This window comes from Bubalus kerabau, chromosome 3, assembly GCF_029407905.1.
Source record: "Bubalus kerabau isolate K-KA32 ecotype Philippines breed swamp buffalo chromosome 3, PCC_UOA_SB_1v2, whole genome shotgun sequence".
Taxonomy (NCBI): Eukaryota; Metazoa; Chordata; class Mammalia; order Artiodactyla; family Bovidae; genus Bubalus; species Bubalus kerabau.
In genome coordinates, this window is record NC_073626.1 from 71680153 (window position 1) to 71705699 (window position 25547).

The 25547-nt window shown below is 39.4% G+C and overlaps 1 protein-coding gene across 17 annotated transcripts in view; it reads left to right on the top strand.

Moving 5' to 3' along the window:
* TTN (titin) overlaps positions 1–25547 on the top strand; it is a 276446-nt gene that overhangs the window by 41851 nt on the left and 209048 nt on the right. For 16 of the 17 annotated variants that reach the window (XM_055572076.1, XM_055572078.1, XM_055572080.1 and 13 more), the window contains exons 40-44: positions 122–353; positions 1840–2124; positions 2355–2480; positions 7168–7356; positions 12945–12989. In XM_055572076.1, coding sequence (XP_055428051.1) covers positions 122–353; positions 1840–2124; positions 2355–2480; positions 7168–7356; positions 12945–12989 — 877 coding nt within the window. Of the gene's footprint in view, positions 1–121; positions 354–1839; positions 2125–2354; positions 2481–7167; positions 7357–12944; positions 12990–14083; positions 20833–25547 lie in introns of those variants that run through there. The other variant, XM_055572094.1, reaches the window with a different exon arrangement.

Consider the following 25547-nt stretch of genomic DNA (forward strand, 5'->3'; position numbering starts at 1 on the left):
CAACTTCCTATATCATCATGTGTGGGTTTGAAATGCTCTTCAAATGAGCTGGTTTAGAAACAGGTTAAAACCACAAGGAAACCAGGACTTCAGTGTTCTTTTTCTGTTGCTCCATCCAAAGGTTATTGAGAAACAACGTGCTGTTGTTGAGTTTGAGGTCAATGAAGATGACGTTGATGCCCACTGGTATAAAGATGGCATCGAAATCAATTTCCAAGTTCAGGAACGGCACCAGTATGTGGTGGAGAGAAGAATCCACCGGATGTTTATCTCTGAGACCAGGCACAGTGATGCCGGTGAATACACCTTCGTAGCAGGAAGGAACAGGAGTTCCGTTACTCTCTATGTCAATGGTAGGTGGAGATGTTAGTATGTCTGTTCATCCATCTGTAGTGATCCCCCATACTTCATTTTACTAAACTTCTGGTAGTTCCTGGGCAATTTCTCAAGAACCCATGGTGCTCGTATGTTTAGGGCTACATGTATTTTCATGTTATACCTGTGGAAAAGGGATGGCAGCTTTGAAAAGGACTAAAATGCCATTTCTAGAAAGCACCTAATGGCTAGATTCTTATTCGGTCAGTCAACACTGTCAAACCTTCTCTGCGTGTCAATTATACTAGACCCCAAGTGTCTAGTGTAGACCCCAAGTGTCTTGCTAGACCCCAAGTGGGTCTCTAGGTACAGCAATCAGTGTTCTGGTTCTCTGCCCTGGTTCCTAACTGCTTGAGCACTCGTAGCTCTAACAAGCAATGGGGCATTTCCACCTCTAGTAGGGCGTGCCAGGGAGAATCTAGAGAGCCACAGGGGAGTTCCAGGGGCTCTGACTTTACAGGGGAATTTCACATGCTGCCAAATCAGAGGAGCACCGTTAAACCACCGACTTTTCTTAGGAGGAAACTTTGAGCTGAATGAGGCTGGTCTAGTTCTGAGGCTAGCCTCCATACACACAGAAAATGCAGCCTCCGTTCCTGTCCTGACCGTGAGTCCTATCTGTCTGAACAAACACTCCTGAGACAGATGAAGGAACGCTAAGAGAAATCTCAAGTTTCATAAAAATGAACCATACTGCCAACATTCCCTCAGGCCCTGGAGGACCAGTCATGGTTCGGTTATTATTATTTCTGTATTAGTGGTAGAGAATCTGAGCACAGGGTAATAAAGGTCTTCCCACATGACCGTGTCAGAAACCAGCCTCACAGAAGTCATTTCTAGGCTCATGAGCCTCTCAGTTTCCCTCAGTCATCATGACACCAAGAATATGTTCTGATTAGCCCAACAGGAAAGCTGATTTTTTTTAAAAAATTACCTAATTGCCTTTAGATCTAAAATGACATTCATTCACTCATAATGATTGCACTTCATTGGCACCAGTATCTTAAAAAATGACTATGACACACACACAAATACTTGCAAAACAGACCTGAACGGGATAAACTAGCTCACCACGGGATTTGCCCAAGGACTGTTAAAAATAGGTAGTGTGTGGAAGTGTTCCAGTATTCTTTAGGGGACTGTCCACTGCTCCTCCCCCTCAATTCAGACCCCAGCCAGGAAAGGGGTGATCATATTATGTTGAGAAACTCAGCACTTGCAAGCACCTACCTACCCCCAAATATCAAAAGTATTTTTCTAAAGCTATTCCCTCAACTTATGGACAGAATTCCATTTTTTTTTTTTTCCTTCTTAGCGTGAAGAATATTCTAACATTCTAAGACAATTAAAGATACCACAATGCCAAACTTCTGTTTCAGGGTATATAACCACCGGGTAGTGAACTAACGTGGATTTTCCAGTGCTTTCCCGTGTTTTCATGGGCTATCTGTCTTTTCTTCCCAGCCCCAGAGCCACCCCAGATTCTGCAGGAACTCCAGCCTATTACCGTGCAGTCTGGCAAGCCTGCCCGCTTCTGTGCTGTGATATCTGGCAGACCGCAGCCCAAAATTTCCTGGTATAAGGAAGAGCAGCTGCTTTCCACTGGTTTCAAGTGCAAATTCCTTCACGATGGGCAAGAATATACACTTTTGCTCATTGAAGCCTTCCCAGAGGATGCGGCCGTCTACACCTGTGAAGCCAGGAATGACTACGGGGTTGCCACCACCTCAGCATCACTCTCTGTGGAAGGTAGAAATGCCTTGCTACTTCTCAGCTTAAACTGAAGCCTAAGAAACTTGCTTTTGCATTCTCCCAGGACATTTAAAAAATACATCTTGGAGGTCCTAAAAGTAGATTGCTATACAACTTGGAAACTTTGGGCTCCACGGCCAGATAAATTAAGAGAAATTGGCATGCTTCATTCTGGGAGGTCTGTAGGGTGACTTAGTCCTGACGAGTCTTGTGGTCCCTTTCTTTAGTTCCAGAAGTTGTGTCTCCTGATCAGGAAATGCCAGTTTATCCTCCTGCCATCGTCAGCCCACTTCAGGACGCTGTCACTTCTGAGGGACGGCCAGCCCACTTTCAATGCAGAGTTTCTGGAACAGGTAGGTTTACCAGGAAAGGTAGAGTTGCTAATATTTAAAAAGAATGATGTAAGTGAAGAGAAGGTTTTCTCATCCCTTCCTCCCTTACAAACAGTTATTCATAATTTGAAGTTTTATGGGCATCTTGCAGAACATTTACTTGAATTACTGAATTAAGAATTAGATCAGTGTTTTCCACTACTATTTTTAGGACTATACACCTGAAAATGGCAAAGATGACAAATTGCATGCTATGTGTTTAAAAGAAAAATTCAGTGTTTTTCAGTGTTTTACACTTGCAAAAATGTCATATTTTCTTTATGGTTGTAATTAGACTTTTGTTATCTCTTGAAAAAATACAACAAAACCTACAATCAGTATTAAATTAACTATAATAGCATCTACATACGTTTTTAAAAAAGAGTCTATTTATATTTAAGACGTTCAATCTATGGACAGTGCTTGTGGGAAAAGGCCCATCCATTTAGAAGACAGTGTCTGGTACTGGACAAAAGTGGGGGCCTGACGATTGGAGAGGTTGAATTTGAATCTTAGCTCCACTGTGTGACCTTCGGCAAAGACATGATTTCTCTGGTTCTCTTTCCCTCATGAATAAAGTGAGGATAATATTGCCATCATAAAATATGCATTTCATGAGGGCAGGGATTCTTAATTCTGAAAACCTGGTGCCTGAAAAGCAGTAGCTACTAGAAGGAAAGCTCTGTGAAAGCAAGGGTAGATCCTTGTCCTAGAATAGCTCTGGACATAGTCAATGCTCAGTAATTGTTGATTGGACAACAGCATGCTTGTTTAATGGCTGATATCCACTGCTTCAGATCATTCATCATGATTGTGTCAGATAACCCACATTAGCACGTAGCACAGTGCCCATCCAAAAGTAATCCCTCAGTCTGTTAGCTGTTATGATTTTTTAGTTGCTGCATGTTTCCCAAAGACCATGAGCCCCTCCCGTTCCCCCAGGAGGCTGACCTTAGTAGAATAAGACAGAATGTTTAGAGCCATTTTTACGAAATGATGATTTTAGACTGACAGGGTAAGCCAACTTTATCCCAGATGAAAATCCTTCTCTCATTTCCTTGGCTTTTATACGCCACCACAAAGGGAAGTTCTCCCAGCACTCCTAGTAAGTTTCTTTTGTTTATAGTGCTTCTCCCATTTGTTGATGACCCAGTCTCTACCTTGCCAGAAGCCATTTTCCTAAACAAGTTAGTATTTCTACCATACTTCTATCACCTAATGATTTCCTCCTCTGATTTGGAGATGCTGATCTAAAAACCAAATAGACCCATTTGATTTTATGAGCATTATTAAAGGATACAAAGTATATAAAGCACTTATAGGTATGACATGGCTGACAAGTGGCTGGTACTCAATATATTAATTTTATTACAACCACCGGAAGGAATTATAGAAACATAAAAGTCTGGTAATGGGGGACCAACATAGATAAATACTATAGACTTTATTACTTCAGAACATAGTGTTTGAGAAACCCTAAATATTAAGAAATGAGAATTGAGTTGATAATATCTTACTAACACAGGAAAGAAAAAATAATTTTAAATTCACCAAAGTCACACTAAATAATTTATCAGTTTTTTGAATTTTTAGAGAAATATTTTGATTAATTATATGTAAATATGGATTATCTAAAGTAGTAGTCTTAGATATGTTTATATAGTACTTTTTTAGGTAAGTCATTTTATAGTTTGCCTTTAGGATGTTGTAAAAATACATTCTAATCTTTACCAGACCTCAATTGGGATAGCAAAAGAAAAATATCTTTTCTATATGGGCAATGTCTTTAAATGTTTGAAGAGACTTTATAAATTCATGTGATCATTAACTCTCTCTGTGTGGTAATATTTAGATATATACAGAGGTTTTAGCATCCTGTCATAAATGTATTTTCTATGTAACAAAAAATAAATTCATTGAATAAAATGCCTTTTTAAAATAAAAGCTTACTGAATCACATTGTTTCATGCCCCTCGGACTGAAAATATTTACACAGCTTGCCTTAAGAAAGTAAATGCAGCTCTACTTTCTAAAACTGGGGAGGGGGGAAAAGTAGGCAGAAGCCCCAGTCTCATGTTATGGGAAATCAATACTTAGCAAAGCACAGAATATGGTCCGAGGTATCTGGTCGTGCTTTTATGAGTGAAAATGTTGTCAACTGAAGGTCTCTGGTGCCACCTACTGGTAGCAGAGAAATTTGAAAGAGTAGCATTTTAAAACAATAAATCTAGCTCTTTGCTGCTGTTCATTCTGTAATGAGTCAGTATCGTGTGGAGGCTCGCAGAGTGGCAACTAGCTAAGTGAAATGATAAAAAATTAGGCAGTGAGGAATGCCCATCGCTCATTTAAGCATCTCTTTTGTTTTATTCCCCCAATATTTGTGTCCTGCTGTTGAGACATCATGCTAGGTTCTGGGGCTGCCACACCTGTCCCTGGCTCCCTGGAGCTCAGTGTGTAGGTGAGGAGATGCACGGCTAGATTCCAAGGTTGTGAGCTCTGTGACAGCCCACCTACTCAGTGCTGTCCGGGGACAGCTGGGGAAAGGTGCATGGATGGAACACTGAAGAATTAACAGGCTTATTCAGCACAGTGGTGCTTCAGACAGAAAACGGCATTTGCAGAGTCATTAAGGTTTACCAGAACACTTATCCGTCAACAAGTGGCTTAAATATGGTCTTGTAATGAGGAAGCTGAGAGGCTAGAAAAGAAGGCAAGGGCCAGATACCAATAAAGTATTGGTAGTCTATGGTTAGTTAGGACTCCTGTTTCCTTTGAGGAATCACTGAGAGATTTTTTTAAACCCCTCGGTAACATGATCAGGTTTGCTTTTTAGAAGCAACACTGATAATGAAAGGAGGAAGGGATAGTTGTGGGAGATGAGACTGGAGGGGAGGAACCAGCAGAGAGGCTGGTCTCCTTTCATTTCATAAGGATAGGCTTGGAAAGTGTTGCCAATGACGGGAGTCAGAAGAAAGAAGTGGGTAGATTGTGCAAGAGTTCAGGAGGTAGAATGAATGAGACCCAGGGACCAAGTACAAGGGTGTAGCGGGGGTGAGGAGCAGAGGTTGTGGGGCAGCCTCACAGGAGCCAGGAGAAGCCAGTGGCTGACGCAGGTAGTGGAAGTCCAGCGGGAAGCACTGAGTACGCTACCAGGACAAACCTTGCCTTTAGCTCATTTCTTACAGGCAGTCCATGCCTGTCCGCCTGCTTCATTCAGTTCACCAAAGGAAGAAGTTGTCAGGAATTAAGCTTTCTTGTGAAGACTAATACTCTCTACCCTTCCCTTTCTGTTGAGGACTAAACAAACAATCCAAGTGTTTGTAGGATGACTTTTACATCCTATGTGATAATATTACTTTTATATCCTATGACCCTGCTTTTTTGGCAAGTTGTTGAAGGCATTGCTGATCCCTTGTGAGGTTAGCTATTCTTGCTTTAATGACCGACGGTGCCTATTGTTTATAAAGCCCTTTCCTCTATGTGTCATGGAATTCACACAGCAATTTTATAGCCTATGAATTATTACGCTTCTTATTTTACAAATCAGAAGACTTATTCAGAGAGATTAGCTTGCATGTCTAAGGTCACATGGCTGATAAATTGTATTGTCAGGATTCCATTTCCTATCTTACCTTGCTACCTAAGGAAGTGGAAAGATTTGTTTCTTTAAAAGGGGCACTTGTTTATTAAGTGGGGGAAACCACCATAAATTAGTAGTTAGGCAAAAATGCAAGCAAACGCTAAATGATTGGACTGTTGGAAGATCCCCATGGATCATATTGAGATAAGGAAGTAACATAATGACCACATTGCAAAAAGAAGATGCTTTTGATTTTGGCTTTTAAAACAAGTAACTGAATTTGAATCTACATTTGACTTACAAGGTTATTGCTTTAATGAAAGGATACTAATTTTAAAAGTACACATCACCTTAAACTATAACAGCATATATTATTTTATCCTTGGTTTGGGTTTTTATTTTCTATCATTTTAAGATGGTTCAAATCCTGTGTGGAAATAGCTAGTTATATTATTATTTATTATTACTGCTACTTTGAAAAAAGCCACATTTATCTAAGATGCCCAAATTTCATGAATCTTTCTTTGTTTTAAAAATTATTTTCTGATGTGCTGAGACCTTCCAATGCTTGCCCATTGGTAACAAAATAGTGGAGGTTTTTTTCTTCAGCCTTCAGTGGTATCTCTTTTAGACCTTATGGAGTGTTGATCGTTTCAGCTCTAATTTTGATGGCTCTTTCTCCCTAAGCAGATTTTCCTCATTTCCTGTCTCAGTAGGCAACCACAGTCTCGGTCACCTTGAGAGGTCACTGTTTCTCAGGACAGGCTTTCTCTCAAAGTCACCGAATGTGTAAAAATCTCATCTTTGCTTCCATCGCACGACATGCAAAAAATTACAAAGAATATAACTAAAATTGTAAAATTTCAAACACTCTAACCCATCTATAAGCTGGATTTCTCTAAAATCATGTTTCCTTCTTTACAATGACAAGAAATCATGTAAGATCAGATGTGGCATGCCCAAAAGAAAAGTATCATATTATTTAGATAAATATAACATTAGTCAGCTATATAGTCCATTTTGTGTTTGCAGGTAAATAAAAACACCCACTTTGGGTAATGTAAAGATCCTTTTCCTTTTGTGTTACAGATCTAAAAGTGTCTTGGTACAGCAAAGACAAGAAAATCAAGCCATCTCGGTTCTTTAAAATGACTCAGTTTGAAGACACTTACCAATTGGAAATTGCTGAAGCTTTTCCAGAAGACGAAGGAATTTATACTTTTGTGGCCAGCAATGCTGTAGGTCAGGTCTCAAGCACAGCCACTCTGAGACTGGAAGGTATGGCAAAACAGTTTTAAGAGCCACATTGAAACACAGACCTCATCTTACAATGTGGGTAACAATCACTAAGGATTTCGTGTAAATCGTCATCGGTCCTACCTTTCTCTTAATGCAACTAATTGTTTCCCTGTTACATGCAATGTTCTCGCTTTTCAGTTAGCCCCTCTCATTATGAGTCACAGAGTGTATCATTTTTTATTTCGCCCTGCTTTGTCTCCATAGTATTTTGTAATGTATTGCTCTCATTACCAGCTTTCATGCTTCCTGAGCAGCATGTATCAGAATGGGGAGAAACATATGCTAAAGAATTGGGTAGATTTGTTTTCTCATCTGGTGAGCATGAACATTTTTAAAAAGAAGTTTTCCAGTGTAAGAGTGTTCCTATCCCACCGTGGTATTGACAAAATTCTGATTTCCCAGAAGCTACTGTGGATGAGTTCAGGTCTGTACATCAGCTGGATGTGTTTTGCCATCATTCAAAGAATGCGTGAGGATTGAGAGGCTCAGTTGTGAGGTGGTTTAACATTCTTCTATGACTTGGGGCTCTTAAATTGCATTCAGAAATACTTCCTCAGTATCTGGGCAAGGGAGGGTGCTTTGATTCAAAATGAGATAGTATTTTTATACAGTCAGACTATTTTTCCTGAGCAATTTAGTCTCGAATATTTTTGAAATGATTTGTTTTTGGCTGCCTTGGGTCTTGGTTGTGGCTCGCTGGGTCTTTGTTGAGGCGCGAGGGCTTCTGGCTGTGGCACCTCAGCCCTGTGACAACCTCAGCAGGTGGGACCTTAGTTCCCCGCCCAGGGATTACACCCAGGTCCCCTGCACTGGAAGGTGGACTCCTAACCACTGGACCACCAGCAAAGTCCTTAGTCTCTGTAATAGTAAACATATACAAATACATGAAGAGTTAGGGCAGCTCTCACTTTTTTTCCTTAATTTTAAAAACTTCATTTTGATAGCCAGAGGTTTTTTTTAGTAAACAGTGTGATGTGGTTTACCAAAAATAAGAGCTGGTCTTACACCCGGAGGGGGAAAAAAATAACAGAAAACAAGAATATCTAACCTGAATTGCATACTCTGCTACTGCCTTCATGAACAATGTATGAAATTCCTTAGACTATTTATGCCCCAGCGTGTCTGGAGAATGGAAGGGAACTTGTGTGATTTTGAATCCATAGTGGCATATGTTGACTAGGCATCAAGATTGGATTGGATTCTAGTCCGCATTGAAATTTGCACCCTAATGAGTTCTGGTTTCAATGCAGGGTACGCACGACATTAAAGGTTGGCATGCTTCTTTTCAGGATTTAGCACACTTGAAGAAGTTACATCCAACTCTCAATGGCATATCTCTTCATCAGTTTCATTTAAGAAGGAGCCCCTTGGCCAAAAGCCCATCTTCATCCAGCCTCTATCCAGCCTCAGGGTGCACAGCGGGGAGACAGTCAGATTTCATGCCAGGGTTTCTAGCATTCCCAAGCCAGAAATCCAGTGGTTTCATAACCAGCAATCAATTCTACCAACAAAAGATGTAGTTTTCTACTTTGAGGAGTCCACAGGCTTGGCTTTAATGCTTATAGTTGATGCTTACTCTGAGCATGCCGGGCAATACTGTTGCAAAGCAGCCAATAGCGCTGGGGAAGCCACTTGTGCAGCTACACTCACAGTGACTCCAAAAGGTAAAGGAAGCCCAGCTCGCTTCAGAGACTTTGCCCTGCTGCATCCCTGCTTCTCCCCCTGTTACTAATGCGAGGCTCTGCTGTGTGTCTCGGTGCATATGGTGGCTGGTCCATCATTTACTAACACTTCCCCCTAAGTTCTCAACTATGGTTTAACCAGTATACTTGAAATCTCACTGAAGTATGTGTTCAGGGCATTACACTAGTTATTTTGGGGGAAGATCCCCTGGAAGATGGCATAGCAACCCACTCCAGTATTCTTGCCTGGAGAAGCCCATGGACAGAGGAGCCTGGTGGGCTACAGTTCACAGGGTCACACAGAGTTGGACACAACTGAAGCTGTTTAGCATGCAGGCATCAAATTTGCTTGACGTTTTTACTTTTCTAAGCGACATCTCATCATTGGATCATTAATAATCTATTTGCTACCTATTGTTGATAAAGTATATGGGGGAGGGAGGACAAATGATATCCCAAATAGAGTCAGGAAAAAAGAGTGGTTATAGCACTCTGGGAAGCTGCAATGACAACAGAAGGAAGGAAGCAGATACTTCACGGCATCCGCGCGAGCCTCCCTCATCCATTCAGCACTGCATCACTGGGAATGAATTCTCTTTTGTGTAATCCTGACACCCTGGAGCACACTGCATCTGGCAGGCTGCTTCTGAGCGACAGTGATGTCTTTCATCTTCATCTTCCACGTCATTTTATTTTATTAACCTAGCCAAGTGACGAAGCTTAGATCTTAGTATTCTTTTCTTTTTCTTGTCACTTAGCATACAGTGCAAGCCCTAGCTAGGCAAAGTTTTGGGAGAGATGTAAGTGTCCCCCAAGTCCCAGGCAGTGGCACAGCCACTCTTTCACAAAGCAGGACTGGCAGAATATTGCAGAGTGAAATGAAGTCATTTCAAGGATCATCATATGAATATGAATTGCAGGTTTTTGAAAGTGTATCTCAAAGTTCCACCCACACAGCTGCATCCGTTGAAGATGTACGGTTGCACCAGGCTGCATCCCTTTCACAAATCGCAGAAAGCACTGAGTTATCTGAGAAAAGTGCTGAAGAAACAATGGGTGAAGTGCCAAAGATTCTCCTGCATCTTCAGGACCTCTCTGTAAAGTGTGGTGACGTGACTCAATTCCTCTGTGTTTTAGAAGATGAGTCTTCTGTTGATATAACCTGGATTTATGAAGCTAGAGGAATATAAGAGAGTGAAGCAGTCACAAAATGGAAATATTCAGTCTCTTACCACATGTAATGTTCAGCTGGTAGACCAAGGATTGTACAGCTGCATTGTACACAATGAGTATGGAGAGAAGACAATGTCAGCAGTGCCAAGACTAGAAGGTGGTTATTGGATTTTTAGCTCTGACTTGCTTCATTTCATCCTCATCACTTCATGCAGCTTTTCCATCATGCAAATTGTATCGATGAATGTATTAATTAAAACACCCTTATATTAGCACTCTATTCATAAATGACTCATGAAAGTCAACCAACTCATTGGCTTAACGTACGAACATGTAACTTTCCACTCTAGATTCACGGAAGCTTAACTTTCAAATCTGAGTTCAGGAAGTTAAGATTTGTTTCATAGGTGCCATTTTTTCTAATGTTTACCAAACATACCACCTAGGAAGTGTACCAAAGTAGTTTAAGGTGTTATAGATCATTGAGTTTTTATTGAGTATTTATTACTGTGCCTGGCATTGTCTGGACCAAAATGAGTAGTCTTTAGACATTTCTCAACCAATGCTGCTGCTTTACAATCTCAGCTCCTTGCAGAATTGTAGAATTATCTCATAGCAAGATACTATTTTTGTTGTTATTGTGCTTGACTCACCACTGTGTCTGGAAGGACATGAATGTATTTATCTGCGCAGAGGATAATGTCTTCCTTTCATCCTTGGATTGTCTTCTTCACTATTAATGAAGTGAGAAAAGTATTCTTCATGTACTCGAATCCTGTGCTGTGTGTCTGCAGGCAAAGGCCCTTCACTGAATCCCATGGAGGAGAGTGGGAGGAAGAAATTGGGGCATCTCCAGGAGTCTGTGGAGCTGTGCCCTTTAGTTCTTCCCCGATCCAGCCATGCTATTTTTGAGGGGTTAGAACTGAATGGGGGGCAACACAGTGCTATGTGCGTGGCCATCTTTGTGCTGCATTTTGAAACAGATGAATTAACTCACTTAAAGTATCTGCAATCCTCAGTCATCAGAAGGAGGATTTTTTTTTCTTTCTTCATCTGACAGTTTGGGTCTATAGCTGTTTCTGATTAATTTTCAAAGCCTAAGAAAGGAATAGTTCAAGAACTGAGGTCTAATTATGCAAATTAGATGAAAATTAGGTGGAAAACGCCACCATCCTGAAAGTCAACCCTCAGTTTCACCATGCTTGCTAGCTAGCACAGTCGTCAGACAGGTAACTGTCTACCTGGATGTGTTGTCTACAAGCCATGCAGGTGACAACTGGGACCATTCCTACAGTAAAATAATTGGGAGCTGGCTGTGTTTTGGAGATGAGAGCAATGTAGGCCTTTCAACTTGCTTCCTAAAGAACGTAGTGCCCTAGGACAGTGCTCGATCACTATGTTCCCAGAGTGGATTTGAACTGGACATTTTTGCCTTGGAATTTCCAATTCACTCAGTTCCAGCAGATTATATTATTAAAATGTTCTTGGCACATGAGCATTTCCCCGCCCCCCTTGGCAAGTCCAGACTGCCGTATTTAAGAAAATTAAGAGATAAGCCATTTTAAGTGTATGAAGAATAAAGGATCAGGCACAGTTATCTAATTATCCAATATGAGCCAGTCTTTATCTGGTCCTCTTCCATTTGCCCTAATGACTTTATATAGGCTACTGAGTTAGCCACGAAAGTCAGGTAGGAATGTGAACCCCCGTAAGTCTGTTTGGGTAGAGTTCTCATGTGCATAGTAAGCATAGATAAATATCAGTTTTGAGACTAACATGCTGCTTTCTCTCTCATCCTAACGACATTCCATCTCCTCTAAATTCTGCATACATTTTACAAACACAGCTAATTTATTCCTTTCCCAAACTTTATTCTTACCTAGCAAAAGTATCGCAAATCCGAGCATTTACAAAATTACCCTTGGTTCAGACACTAAAAGTATTAAAACACTCAAAGAGTCCCAAATTAAAACAACCCATGAAGTAAAGAGAGCATCATCAAAGAAAACATCACATTTGTCAGTAACTTTATGCCAGAGTCCACAAGGAACTGAGAAGCCAGGGCAGCAGACCTGCGGACTTGTGTCACGCAGACAGAAGAATGAGAGCGGTACCTGGACATCTGCTTCCTCCAGAAGCCACCCCGAGATGATTGTGTCTAAAGGCTGTGACTTTTCCTTATATAATAAAAGCAACTTTGAGCTGACGACTCTCTGTTTTGCTCTTTAACATATAATCGGACTTTGCATCACGTTTTAAAGGTGGTTTCAAATCAAAAGAGTTTTTACTAGCAGGAAACACTTAATTCTTTAGGGAAAGCTGAGTTAAAAGTGGCAAATTAGAAAATGCATGTTTCTTCTAAATGTGATTTTTGTCTCTTAGCAAGTATGCAGTCAATAAGACAATTAAAAGAAATATTCCTATTGTTTATGGACTGCTTTTCTCAATGCATGTAAAAGGCATGGGGAATTGTGGAACTAAAAGTGGAAATTTCACCAGAGAACCTAAAATAAAAATGTTTTAAAATCTTTCTGTCATCATCATGTACCTTACCAGCTCATTGATTTGTTTGGCATGGATTTTGAGGGGTGCATTTGGGGTATATAGTTTTCTATTATTATAATAAAGAGAAAAGTGTAATTATATGAATCATGAATTGAGGCAGAAAGTATATGGAATTAATCATGAAAATCTCCTGTTTTTCCATTCTAGCTCCTGAATCAATGTTGCATGAGCAGATTGAGATGGAGATGAAAGGTATTGTTACATTGAATGTGAGATTTAAATAGAAATTCTGAAGGATTAATAAAATCCTTGAGCTTCCTTCTGTTAGTATTATTGAGGAAAAATGACATAGATGTACAAATATATCTCTTAGAGTATATATTACTATGTCGCATGCCTGGTTTAGTATGCTGATGGTTACATGCATTTCACAGTCATTTGTTTTATGGTAATTTAAACTTTTGTATTTAAAATTTATCAGCCATATTCAACTTCTTGTTTGCAGACATTTTCAATAGCGTGTATTAGAAAAGGTTTTCATCTTAATGCATGAAATCATAAGTAGAAGTTTGTCTTCAAAATCACAGTGAATTAAATTGAACAATAGATAATAACCTAGCTGTCATTCTCAGAATGCAATGTCATGAATGAATCATAATTGAAATGCTTTTTTGTTTAGGATGTGTGAAAATGTTACATCCCCATTCTGGTTCACACTTCATGCACATACATCATTTTAACATTGATATGTCTCTTACACTGGCTTGCAGATAGCTGCCTTACGTGATCCTTATTGCCTGCTTTTCTTTGCATAACATCGTGACTTTATGGCTGTATTAGTTCGAATAAACGCCTTCTCATTTTATTTTATTTTAGCTAATTATTTATGGTTGTAGTTCTCATATATATTTCTTAAATAGTTAATTCTCCAAAAATATAATAATTTAATCTATAATCAAAAGGATCAGAAAGGGCGTTTATTCCACTCTCTGCAAGTCAGGTAAGATTTTCCCTTAGCCATCAAAAGAACAAAGTTTTCCTGCTCTCAAAACAAATATGCACAGGAACATGTTATTTTGAAATGCATTTTTGCTTGTTCAAGAAGAAATTTCAGCAGTTTGAAGAAAAGACCAGACAACGAACGATTTTCGTGTCAGAATCTTTTAAACAGAGCATGGTGTTGCGTTTATTCGAACAAATATGGTGAGTGAATTTTTTTTTATGGATTCGTGAGAATCTGTAGCATGCACTTATTTCATTTTCTATTTCGCAATTTCATTTATTTTCAACTTTTTCAAATACTGTGGAAAATAGTAAAATGCTTTCTAATTGAACTCTTCTTTTAGAGTCATCCTCTGAGGAAGAATCTGAGCATTCAGAGAGAGAGACCCGCGATGCCTTCTCAGATTCTGAAGACAGAGACCACAGCTCCACGGCTGCTAAAAGATATGCGAGTAGAATATCATCAACAAGCTCCTGGCCAGAATATTTCAAGCCTTCTTTTACCCAAAAACTTACATTTAAATATGTTTTTGAGGGTGAACCTGTTGTTTTTACGTGTAAATTAATTGCCTGTCCAACTCCCAAAATGACTTGGTTTCAAAACAATCGACCTATCACAACAGGGCTTCGACGGGTCATAAAAACAGAGAGTGATTTACATCATCACTCTTCCAGCTTAGAGGTTAAAAGTGTTCAAGACCGAGATTCTGGAAGTTACAGATTATTAGCAATTAATAGTGAAGGCTCTGCTGAATCAACTGCATCATTGCTCGTAATTCAAAAAGGGCAAGATGAGAAATATTTAGAATTTCTGAAAAGGGTAGAACAGACGCATGGAAATGTGGCAGCTTTAGCTGAAAGGAGAGAAGGGAGGTTGAAGGTTGACCTGAGGTTTACTGGTTCTCCCTTTAATAAGAAGCAAGACGTGGAACAACAGGGAATGATGCGAACTATACACTTTAAGACAGTGTGCCCTGGCAGGAAAACAGATTTAATGTATGAGGAAGAATATTTAGAAAGTAAATCTGACATAAGGGGATGGCTTAATGTAGGCGAAAGTTTCTTGGACGAGGAGACCAAGATGAAGTTGCACCGTTTACGGGAGGCTAGAAGAATGTTGATGGAGAAAAAGAAATTATCTCTGTTAGACACGTCATCTGAAATAAGTTCAAGAACTCTGAGAAGTGAAGATAGTGATAAGGATGTTCTGTTCTCTAGAGAGGAAATAAAAAGCAGTTCTATGCCTGCTCTAGCTGACGATAGGGAAGAGGTAGATAATCCAACTGAGGACACTGTCCAGGATCCGCAGGTCCTTCCTAATTTAATGGATCAAAATGTGGAATCTGGAGAAGCTCCCACAACCTTTCAAACTGCTGTCAATGAGGAAATTCTCCAGACTGAAATGAGAATGAGCCAAGAGGCATTTCTGAGAGAAAGTTTTTCAGGAGACCATTTATACAGTAAGAGTGTAGCAAATGAGACTACCCAAGCAGGAGAACAACTTGAAGCCATTATGACCCAAACCAAAATTGTAGAGTCATCTGAAGATACCATGAATGTAAGTAAGAATGAGGAAATATTTGAGACCCCTGAAAAGGTGTCTCAAGTTACTACACCATACACTGGTGAATCTTTTGGCTCAATTGTAAATATCCAAGAAAGTGAAGCATTAGATACTGAAATAAGAAAAGATGATGTGAGAGAGTTACAACACTCCACCTCTGTTAAAGGTGATGAATTTGAAACTGAACAGGAAGAAAAAGCCACAAGATATTTAGAAAATCCTTTCCAGAAACGTCTGCAACGTTGCCCACCTTCATTTCTTCAAGAAATAGCATCTCAAGAAGTTTATGAAGGTGACCGTTGTGAATTTGTGTGTCATTTTCAAGGACACCCTCAGCCCATAGTAACATGGTATAACAATGATACACCAATCCCACATAATCAAGGCTTTATCACTCAGACCTTCGAGAACTATTCAGTATTAACCTTTTCTTCTGTTCTTCCTCAAAATGAAGGTTTCATTACCTGCGTGCTATTTAACCAATACGGAACGGTAAAAACAACGAGTGTACTTAAAGTGAAGTCAAAACAAAGGCATGATGTGGAAGCATATAGGGTCCCAGTGTTGCAAGACTATAGTGATGAGGAAGAGGAACTGATGTTGGTGTTTGACCAAGCAAAAGGCATCCCTCCTTCTCTAAGACGAGAGGGCCAAACAAACCTCCATATGTTAAAAAGTAACCCACCAGTTCCTCCCTCTGCAGACACAGATTTGCTTTCCTTTCCTGTAGAAATTCAGATAACGGCAGCTACTCCTACCCCAGAACAGGATAGAGAGTCAAGAGACTTGTTTCAGCTGGAGGAGTCGGAACCTAAGGCAACGCCTCAGGATGAGGCGACTCGCTCACCGAAACACAAGTTCATATTCTCTTCTGACATTACTAACGAACCACCGGAAGTGATACAGGAAATGCCACAACATGCCAGGTGTAGAGAAGGGGATTCCATAGTCCTTGAATGTTTAGTGTCTGGTGAGCCTAAACCAGCGGTGACGTGGTTCCACAATGGAGTCCTGTTAAGGCAGAACCAGAAGTTCCAATTTGAAGAAACTAATTGTTGCCACAGGCTATATATTAATGATGTCAATTCTCAAGATTCTGGGAAATATAGATGCGTTGCTGAAAACAATTCAGGCACGGTTGAGAGTGTTTCAGACCTAACAGTGGAACCTGTCACTGACAGGGAATATAGTCAATTAGAAAATATGGGTGGAATTTATGCCAGATATTCCAAAGATCAACACATTCAGGGAGAATCTGTGAGGGCACATTTTTATGATTATCCAACTGGTTCTTTTACTCCCCAATCCAAAATAAAAGAATATTCTGTAAGAGAGTATTTTCAAAGCCCTGAGACAGTTGAACATATAGAGCAGAAAGTCCACGTTCGTTGTACATCTTCTAGAGAAAAACTGCCCAGATTTATGCAGTGCACTTCTAGATCCTTAAGAATCAACAAGCCTCTCCGAGCTGAACTCATACAATGGCAAGATGAAGGGGAAGAAGAACGCGTAAATGAAAAATCAAAGCCACAGCAAGCAGAGGGGACTGTTTATCCATTTGGTGATGATTTCAGTGAAGTTAAAAATAGAAAAGAAGTAAGAAATGATTTTGGAAAATTCAGTGGACCAGAGAGGGAAAACGTGCAAGAATATGCCCAGACTGACTATTTACCAAATATCCGCTCTGAGAGACCTTCTGATAGTTACGATACAAAAGAATCATCCATCGTTGTATGTGAAGAACCCTTTGGTGAAGAGAGATACTACCCAGGGAAAAAGGTGAGGCATAGAGTCATCGCATTTGAAAAGTTACAACAGGTAGAAAAAGGTGTTCTAGAAAAAAGATCTACCAAGAAATCATTTGTGAATCCTCCTCAAAAGAAGCTTGATGACAAAGACTTTCCATTAAGACAAAGAAAATCAAGACCAAGTAACCTACACACAAATGTGTACGAGGCAGAGGAAATGTCTCCAAACACTGAACAGGATTCGTCTAACATTGTAATGAATTTAAAGCTACTTTCTTCTCAAACTCATAAGGAGTCTGAATTACAAGAAAGGGGACAACAGAAGGAAATAGCTCTTACAGATCAATCTGCAGCTTCTGAAAGGGCTGAATATGAAGCACCTGTTACATTTGACCTCAAGCAATTTCATGCTCAAATAGAAACTGCAGATGTAAAATTTCAAGAAGTAAGATTACATGGTGATCAACCAGAAGAAACTTATTTTCAAACCCAACATCCTGCTTCTGAAGCAGCTGATGCTGAGAACCTTGTATTTGATCTGAAACAAATATATTCTCATTTAGGAGACCCAGCTAAGGAGTTTCAAGAGCAAAAACCTAGTCAAGAGCAGGCAACACCATATAAAGAGGAAGTTCCGAGCCCTGAAACCATACAATCTGATACACAGGATACCTCTCAAAGCTTGCAAAGTAACATACTTGCAAATCCAGAGATTTCTTCCAGTAAGGAGGTTTCAGATAGGACTCTGAGGGAGAAAAGCGGCAGTGATGAAAATGCCTTTTATTTGGAAAAACATACGCAGGAACAAAATTTAGAAATTTTAAATACTGATATTTCTCTTAAAACTTTTTCTGAAGAGATCTATAGTGAATCATGTACCCTACTTCAGAGCTCATCTGCTGATGCAGGAGAAACTGATACATCTGAGAAAAATGGAGATGGGAGTTTCATCTCACATTTGAAAAAAGCTGCAAGTGAGGAAAAGCTTTTAAAGATTTGTGAAACAGAGGAAGAACATACCTTGGAACCAGAGTTGACATCATTTCAAAAGCAAGATGGAGGCACAGAGGCCTATACCAGTGGAATTCTGGGAGACCACACAGGTGATGTTCAGGAAGCAGACGCACCACACAGGAGAGTGCCCTTAAGTCAGCGCTTTCCCTTCCTGGTGACTGAGGAACAGCAGCATCCAAACGGACAAGTGAGGGGAAAAACGGATGCCCCTGAAAAAGAAAAATGTGGTGAAGAAATTCAAGTACAGGATGAAACTTCTTTCCCCACCACGGAAAGAGAAAAGGTAGAAACTTGTTTTTCTGAAAACCCTCCTAAGTTGGATGAGGCGCATACCACGGAGGTGACGGAATCCGAGACTTCCCTGACACAGTACTTACTTGCTGCTGGAAAACATGAAGTTCCTGAGACTAAAGACACCAGGCACAAGGCAGAACATGTTCAGACTGACTCAGTCACATCAATGGAGGTGGAAGAAGTAACTTTCAGCACTGTGTATGAGTATTACAGCCAACAACAGGAGTCCCTGGGACGCCCATTTTCTCCCGAATCTGATATTTCCATTGATGTGGGAAGTGTCAGCAGTGAAGAAATCTCTGAGCTAGATCAGTTTTATACCCCACCATCCTCTGTTGAACATTTTGAAACTCCAAAGTCTCCTGATTTGTATTTTCCTCCTTTAGATACAACTAAAAAATCCTCAAGAGATTTAGGGGCTAAGACTACTGAAAGAACCACAGCTCTAGAGGAAGCTACTGACAGGTACTCAACACCTTCTGAAGGCGAGGTAGCAGAAAGATATTCCACACCCCCAGGAGAGACACTAGAGAGATATTCCACACCTCCTGGGGAGGCCTTAGAGAGGTACTCCACACCCCCAGGAGAGACCCTCGAGAGATACTCCACACCCCCAGGAGAGACCCTCGAGAGATACTCCACACCCCCAGGAGAGACCCTCGAGAGATACTCCACACCCCCAGGAGAGACCCTAGAGAGATACTCCACCCCTTTAGGTGGGAAAACAGCTGAACAATACTCTATTCCTACTGGAGGACCAAACCCCACTGAAAACTTTAAAAGGCACCCATCCGAGCTAGGAAGCGAGGACAGTCTGTCAAGTGAACAATTCCACACACCTACAGAAGACAGAAGCTCAGCCTATGAATTATGGCGTTCTGATTCCTTTGGCACACCCAGTGAAGCCGTTGAACCCAAAGACAATGAGATGCCTCCATCTTTTATTGAACCGCTGACCAAAAGGAAGGTCTATGAAAACGCAACCTTGGGCTTCATTGTTGAAGTTGAGGGCCTTCCAGTTCCCGGTGTGAAATGGTATCGAAATAAATCTTTGCTGGAGCCAGATGAAAGAATCAAAATAGAAAGGGTGGGTAACGTGTGCTCTTTGGAAATTGCTGGCATTCAAAACGGAGACGGGGGAGAGTACATGTGCCATGCTGTGAACATCATAGGGGAAGCAAAGAGCTTTGCACACGTGGACATTGTGCCCCAACAAGAGAGAGCAGTGGCACTGCCGCCTCCAGTAACACACCAGCATGTCATGGAGTTTGATCTGGAAAACGCTGCATCAAGGACCCCTTCTCCTCAGGAAATTGTCCTGGAAGTTGAATTAAGTGAAAAAGATGTTAAGGAATTTGAGAAGCAAGTGAAAATAGTCACAGTTCCTGAATTTACTCCTGACCATAAAAGCATGGTTGTGAGCCTAGATGTTCTCCCATTGAATTTAGCAGATCCAAGTATGGCTTCAAGGGAGGCAGAGGACAAAGATTTAAAAATCGACTTAGAAGTCTTCGAAATGCCTCCTCGCTTTGTAACGCCTATTTGTGATTTTAGGATTCCAGAAAACGCAGACGCTGTGTTCAAATGTTCAGTCATAGGTGTCCCAACTCCCGAAGTAAAATGGTATAAAGAATATACGTGTATTGAGCCAGATGACCTTAAATATGTGATTAGTGAGGAGAAGGGAAGTCACACCCTGAAGATTCGCAACGTTTGTCTTTCTGACAGCGCGACATACAGGTGCAGAGCTGTGAACAGTGTAGGGGAGGCGATCTGTAGGGGATTCCTCACCATGGGAGACTCCGAAATGTCAGCTCTGATGTCACAGAGAAGCAAAGTGATGTTAAGCAGTGTGAGGGAAGAGTTAGTCTTAAAGAGCAAATATGCAGACAGCTTTTTTGAATTTCAGGTGGTAGAAGGGCCTCCCAGGTTTATCAAAGGTATTTCTGACTGTTCTGCACCGTTAGGTACAGCAGCTTATTTCCAGTGTTTAGTCCGTGGCTCTCCAAGGCCCATGGTTTACTGGTACAAAGATGGGAAGTTAGTGCAAGGAGCAAGGTTCAGTGCCGAGGAGAGTGGCATAGGATTCCACAACCTGTTCATAACAAGCTTAGCGAAAGAGGACGAAGGTGAGTACAGGTGTGTAGCTACGAACGGATCAGGCATGGCTGAGGCCCGCGCTGTGCTCACCCTCATTTAAAGTTCTCCATGCGGTGTCTAGTGCCTCCGTGATGATGAGAACTGATGAGTGCTTTCACTTTTTCCAAATCACGTAGATCTGATAAGTTTCCAAATATATCTGCTCTATTTGAACACACTGCTTTGAAAAAAAACCCTGGGAAAACACTTTCTGTATGTGGAAATCTCTTGTTTGTAACACATGTAAATATTCTGTTATCTAAACTGTGGGATCATCACCTGTGTCAATTCTGCTGTGAAGCATCAAGCACTATTAAACATCTCCTTGGCTACCTACTTGTTGGCACTGCTTTACTTCCCTTCCTGCTCCATAAGATATGTCAGCAGCATGCATTCTCTTTTAGCAGATAAACTGTCTATGTAAACTGTGAAATGGAAGACCATGTCAGATGACCACACAGACAAATTGGTAAGGTAAAATCTCTCTGCTCGGAGTAGAAGTCATTTTTGAAATAACACCCCCTTTTCATCCAAATTCATGCTTATTTACTCAGACTTTGAATAAACCAAACAACAACAGAAACCAGCTTTGCCCCAGTTGGTAACTAATTCTATAATTTGTTTTACCTTGTAGTCTTAATATTTACTTTTAGCTCTTTAAAAAATATTTTCCTTATTAATATCCCTCCTCTTAAGCATTTTAACTCTTGCTAGTGTTGAAGGAACCAGTGGTGCTCTCTTGGTGATTAGAGTTCACCTAGACATTTGCAGAATATGCAAATACCTTTCCACTTTTGAAACTGCTTCATTTTCTCAATTTTTGAGATAACATTAAGTATAAAAATGCAACATTAATTTGATACTGGCCTGGGATGAGGAAAGGACTACTGTATCTCATTTACATATAAATTTTAAGCTGTAGTACAGTTTCAGAATCTTTAAAATTAGAAAAAGAAGGTGGGATACTTTTAATATTGAGGCAGTATGGTAATTTGTATTTCAGATTATATACAAATAGTAAGATAATTAGCTTTCCTGTCATTTTCCTGAATTTTATTTTTAAAACTAACTAGAAATTAATAAGCATTCAAATTTAAGATATATCAACATATATGTTGCTGAAGTGACTCTTGGTTTTTCAAAATTATAATTATAGTAAATTCACAAAATCCTTAATGTACCTAGGTGCCACTGTGAACTAAATTTTCTCTCGTATAAGATATAATAAATACAAAGAAATTTAGTTTTCCTGTATAAAAACAAAGGGTTAGCCCAAAAGACCTCAGAGGCAATCATTCAACTCTGATTGTATGTCATTCCAGTCAGTAGTAACTTCTCTTAATATAATTCAGAATGCATTTTAGCTTTTCCACAGTTGACAAGAGGAATAATAGAATGTAGTAATTAGATTGTGAAACTTTTCTTCTTCCAGCTCTATAAATTCCTCACTATTAGCTTATGGCTGTTTTCCACCCTGAGTTGAGCAATGTTTATATACCATGATCATATTAAGTATACTAATTTTAATTGAATTGTAAAACATTAGTCATTTAAATTTTCAAAAGAATCCATATATCCAGTTATGTTTATTATGTTTCTTTCATTTGTCACATGTTTTATTCCCACAGTGGGAATTCCCTAAAAGCCTTTCAAATTAAAGAAGAAACCCGGGAGTATATGTAGGATCTAGACAGAGCAGTCAGGCTTGTAACCCCACCCTCCTCACTGCCCCGCAGAAGAGCATTGGCTTTGCTTGCTTAGAGTCGCCCATAACTTATCAATATAGATACACTGTTGTGGAACTATCATTTCTGTTTCAACCAATAAGCACACAATATCTGTGGTCATAATTATAGAGATGGTGTTAATATATCACATCATAAATCCCTGAAATAAAAGTAATTCTACAGTTTAGAGACTTGGGGATTTATTCTACTCTTAATCACACAATGGATGTTTAAATAAATTACAAATTCAGGTTATGACAAACAAGCACACTTTACCCTCATGTTATACAGCATCACAATAATTCAAACTTGTTCTTAAAAAAAAATAATAAAAGTTTTATTGCCTTTTGGATTGGCAGAAAGAGCTTAAAACTATGCTTTTATGCTTATAAAAAGGTGGGTTTTATTTGATTTTGCTCATTAGAATTCTGTTAGTCTCAGGAGCATTGAACTTGAGGATATTCAAAATAGCAATGACTGAGTAAAACTAAGCCTTGCCCACACTTGGCTTACTTATTGTTACAGATAATTAAATGGAATTTTTTATTTTCCAGCTCAATGGCATATAACTTAAAAGCCTGAGATATTAATTTCTCTTATGCTAGATATAAAATTCATTGTACTACACATAGTAGAATCTAGACATAATTATTAGCTGTTACTACTGCATGTATTTTTAACTACACCTTTCATGTTGCAGCACTCTTGAATTTCACTTAGTATCTTTTTATGGTTACTATACCATGTTTAGAAGAAAGGGAAAACACTGAAAATAATTCAACATGTTAGTGAGTAGGGGATTTTCACTATATTGACATTCACTCCATTTACAGATATTTTGGGAGTATAAAGGAAGGGAAAGCTGACATGAGTGATAACATTATAGATTAAATGTGAAGTTAAGTGGTCATTAGAATGTGAAATTAATCAATGTTTTTACAACTTACTGATTGAAATGATAAATAATTGAGTATTTATAGATAAGTTTTATCAATATATTTATAGCCAACAGACACTGAAGTCTTGCTCTTTACTGCTTATACATTTGTATTAAGACATAAGACTGTTCCCTGTAATGCCAGGGGAGTGAACTAATACAATAGTCAAACTACTTTTAGGTAAAGTAATAAAACTGTTAATAACAGAGCTGTTGTACATACCTAACAAATTTAATGAAAAGCTAATCTCTTGTTATCAAATGATATTTCTTTCATTCTGCTTGTGAAACTTGAAAGAATATCTGTTATTCATTGCTTGTTTTTCTGTTCAATAAGACTGTATAGGGATTTCTTGTGCAATAAAATATAATCAAATTTTTAATGCTGGCGCTTTCTCTCATTTCTGATTCTCCCATTTTCTTAGCATAAGCCTCATTATAAAAGCTTTGCTGAAGTGCTGTGGCAAATTCACAGGCAAAAGAAGCCCTGCATTTCTAGTAACTGAAAACAGTGGTTCTCTTACAAATTCAGACCAACCATTTTCTGTAGCCACTTATTTTTAATAATGGCTTCAGTTTATAAGCAGTAACTAAAACATAGATGTTTTATTTTGGAAATAAACAGTCTTCAATTTGACAATGATCATTCTTAAACTCAAGAAAATTCTAAATGTAAGAAATAATTATGGATCTTTTTAGTCATGTATTTACATAGTCCTCAATTCTTTTTTATTTAATATATAAGTAATATTAAATGATATTAGTTACTTAATATTTATTGGAATTTTTAGTTAAAGAAAAATATTTGGATCCAGAATTCTTTTATTATAAATATTTAGCCAGCAGTTTTGCAAACTTTAGAATTGAGACTATCACAAAGGAAAACTCATAAGAACATCTTTAAAATTTATAAACTCTAACACAAATGAAATGGATTGAAAGTTGCATCAGTACAGTATTTATAATCATATGATATAATAAGCTAAGGTTAAAATTTTAGAAATGTGCTTTTTGATAAATTAATCTCATGATAATTAACAATTTCAGGAATAAAGCAGAAGAAGACTGTCAATTGGTGTGTAATTCTTTGACTTCTTCATTTATTTAAGTAAAATTGATAGTAAAATAATCATTTTTTCCCATACAGAGTTTTCTATTTCTCTTCTGTCTGCCAAAGAAGAAGGACGTCAAACCTCTAGCTGTGACCTTCAGTTATTTAATAGAAATGAAACACTTGAACCTTTGTCTGAACCTTCAGTTTATTCACCTAAATTTGATTCCAAAAAGGAGGGCAGTGCACCAGTTTTCATCAAAGAAGTGTCAAATGCTGAAATAAGCGTAGGGGATGTGGCGAAGCTGTTTGTTACTGTCACTGGCATTCCCACACCCCAGATACAGTGGTTCTTTAATGGAGCAATGTTAACCCCTTCAGCTGACTACAAATTTGTGTTTGACGGTAATGATCACAGCTTAATCATTCTGTTCACCAAACTGGAGGATGAGGGAGAATATACATGTATTGCCAGTAATGAATATGGGCAGGCAATGTGTAGTGCGTATCTGAAAATAAATTCTGAAGCCGAGGGCCATGAAGAGCCAGAATCGGCAGAGAAGTCTCTGGAAAAGCTCCAAGGTCCTTGTCCTCCTTACTTCCTTAAGGAGCTAAAACCAGTGCATTGTGTGCAGGGACTCCCTGCCATCTTTGAATACGTGGTACTCGGAGAGCCTGCACCCACCGTTCTGTGGTTCAAAGAAAACAAGCAACTTTGTACCAATGTTTATTACACTATCATTCACAATTCTGATGGTTCCGGGACATTCATCGTCAACGATCCTCAGAAAGAAGATGGCGGTCTCTATGTCTGTAAAGCAGAGAATGTGTGGGGTGAGTCCACCTGTGCAGCAGAGCTCTTTGTGCTTCTGGAAGACACAGACATGACTGATGCCACCTGCAAAGCAGCGCCCACACCAGAGGCTCCGGAAGGTTTTCCACACACATCGTTAAAGGACCCTGCAGTTGAGACGTTTGACTCAGAGCAGGAAGTTGTAACTTTTGTAAAAGATGCCATTTTGAAAGCTTCTTTAATTGCAGAAGAAAAACAACAGTTTTCTTATGAGCATGTGGTTAAAACCAATGAACTAAGTAGTCAAGTTACTTTAAAAGCTGAGCAACTGCAATCCACAGTCATACTGGAACACGATATGCCCACTCCTGAAAGCACCAGAGAACTTCTTTCCATCAGTGGTACTATTCATGTCCAGCCTATCAAGGAACTACCTCCCAATTTACAGCTGCAGATTGCCCAGTCCCAGGACACCCTCCCCAGAGAAGATACTCTGTTGTGTCAAGAGCCTGAGTCACAGGTAGTTCTATCAGATACGGAA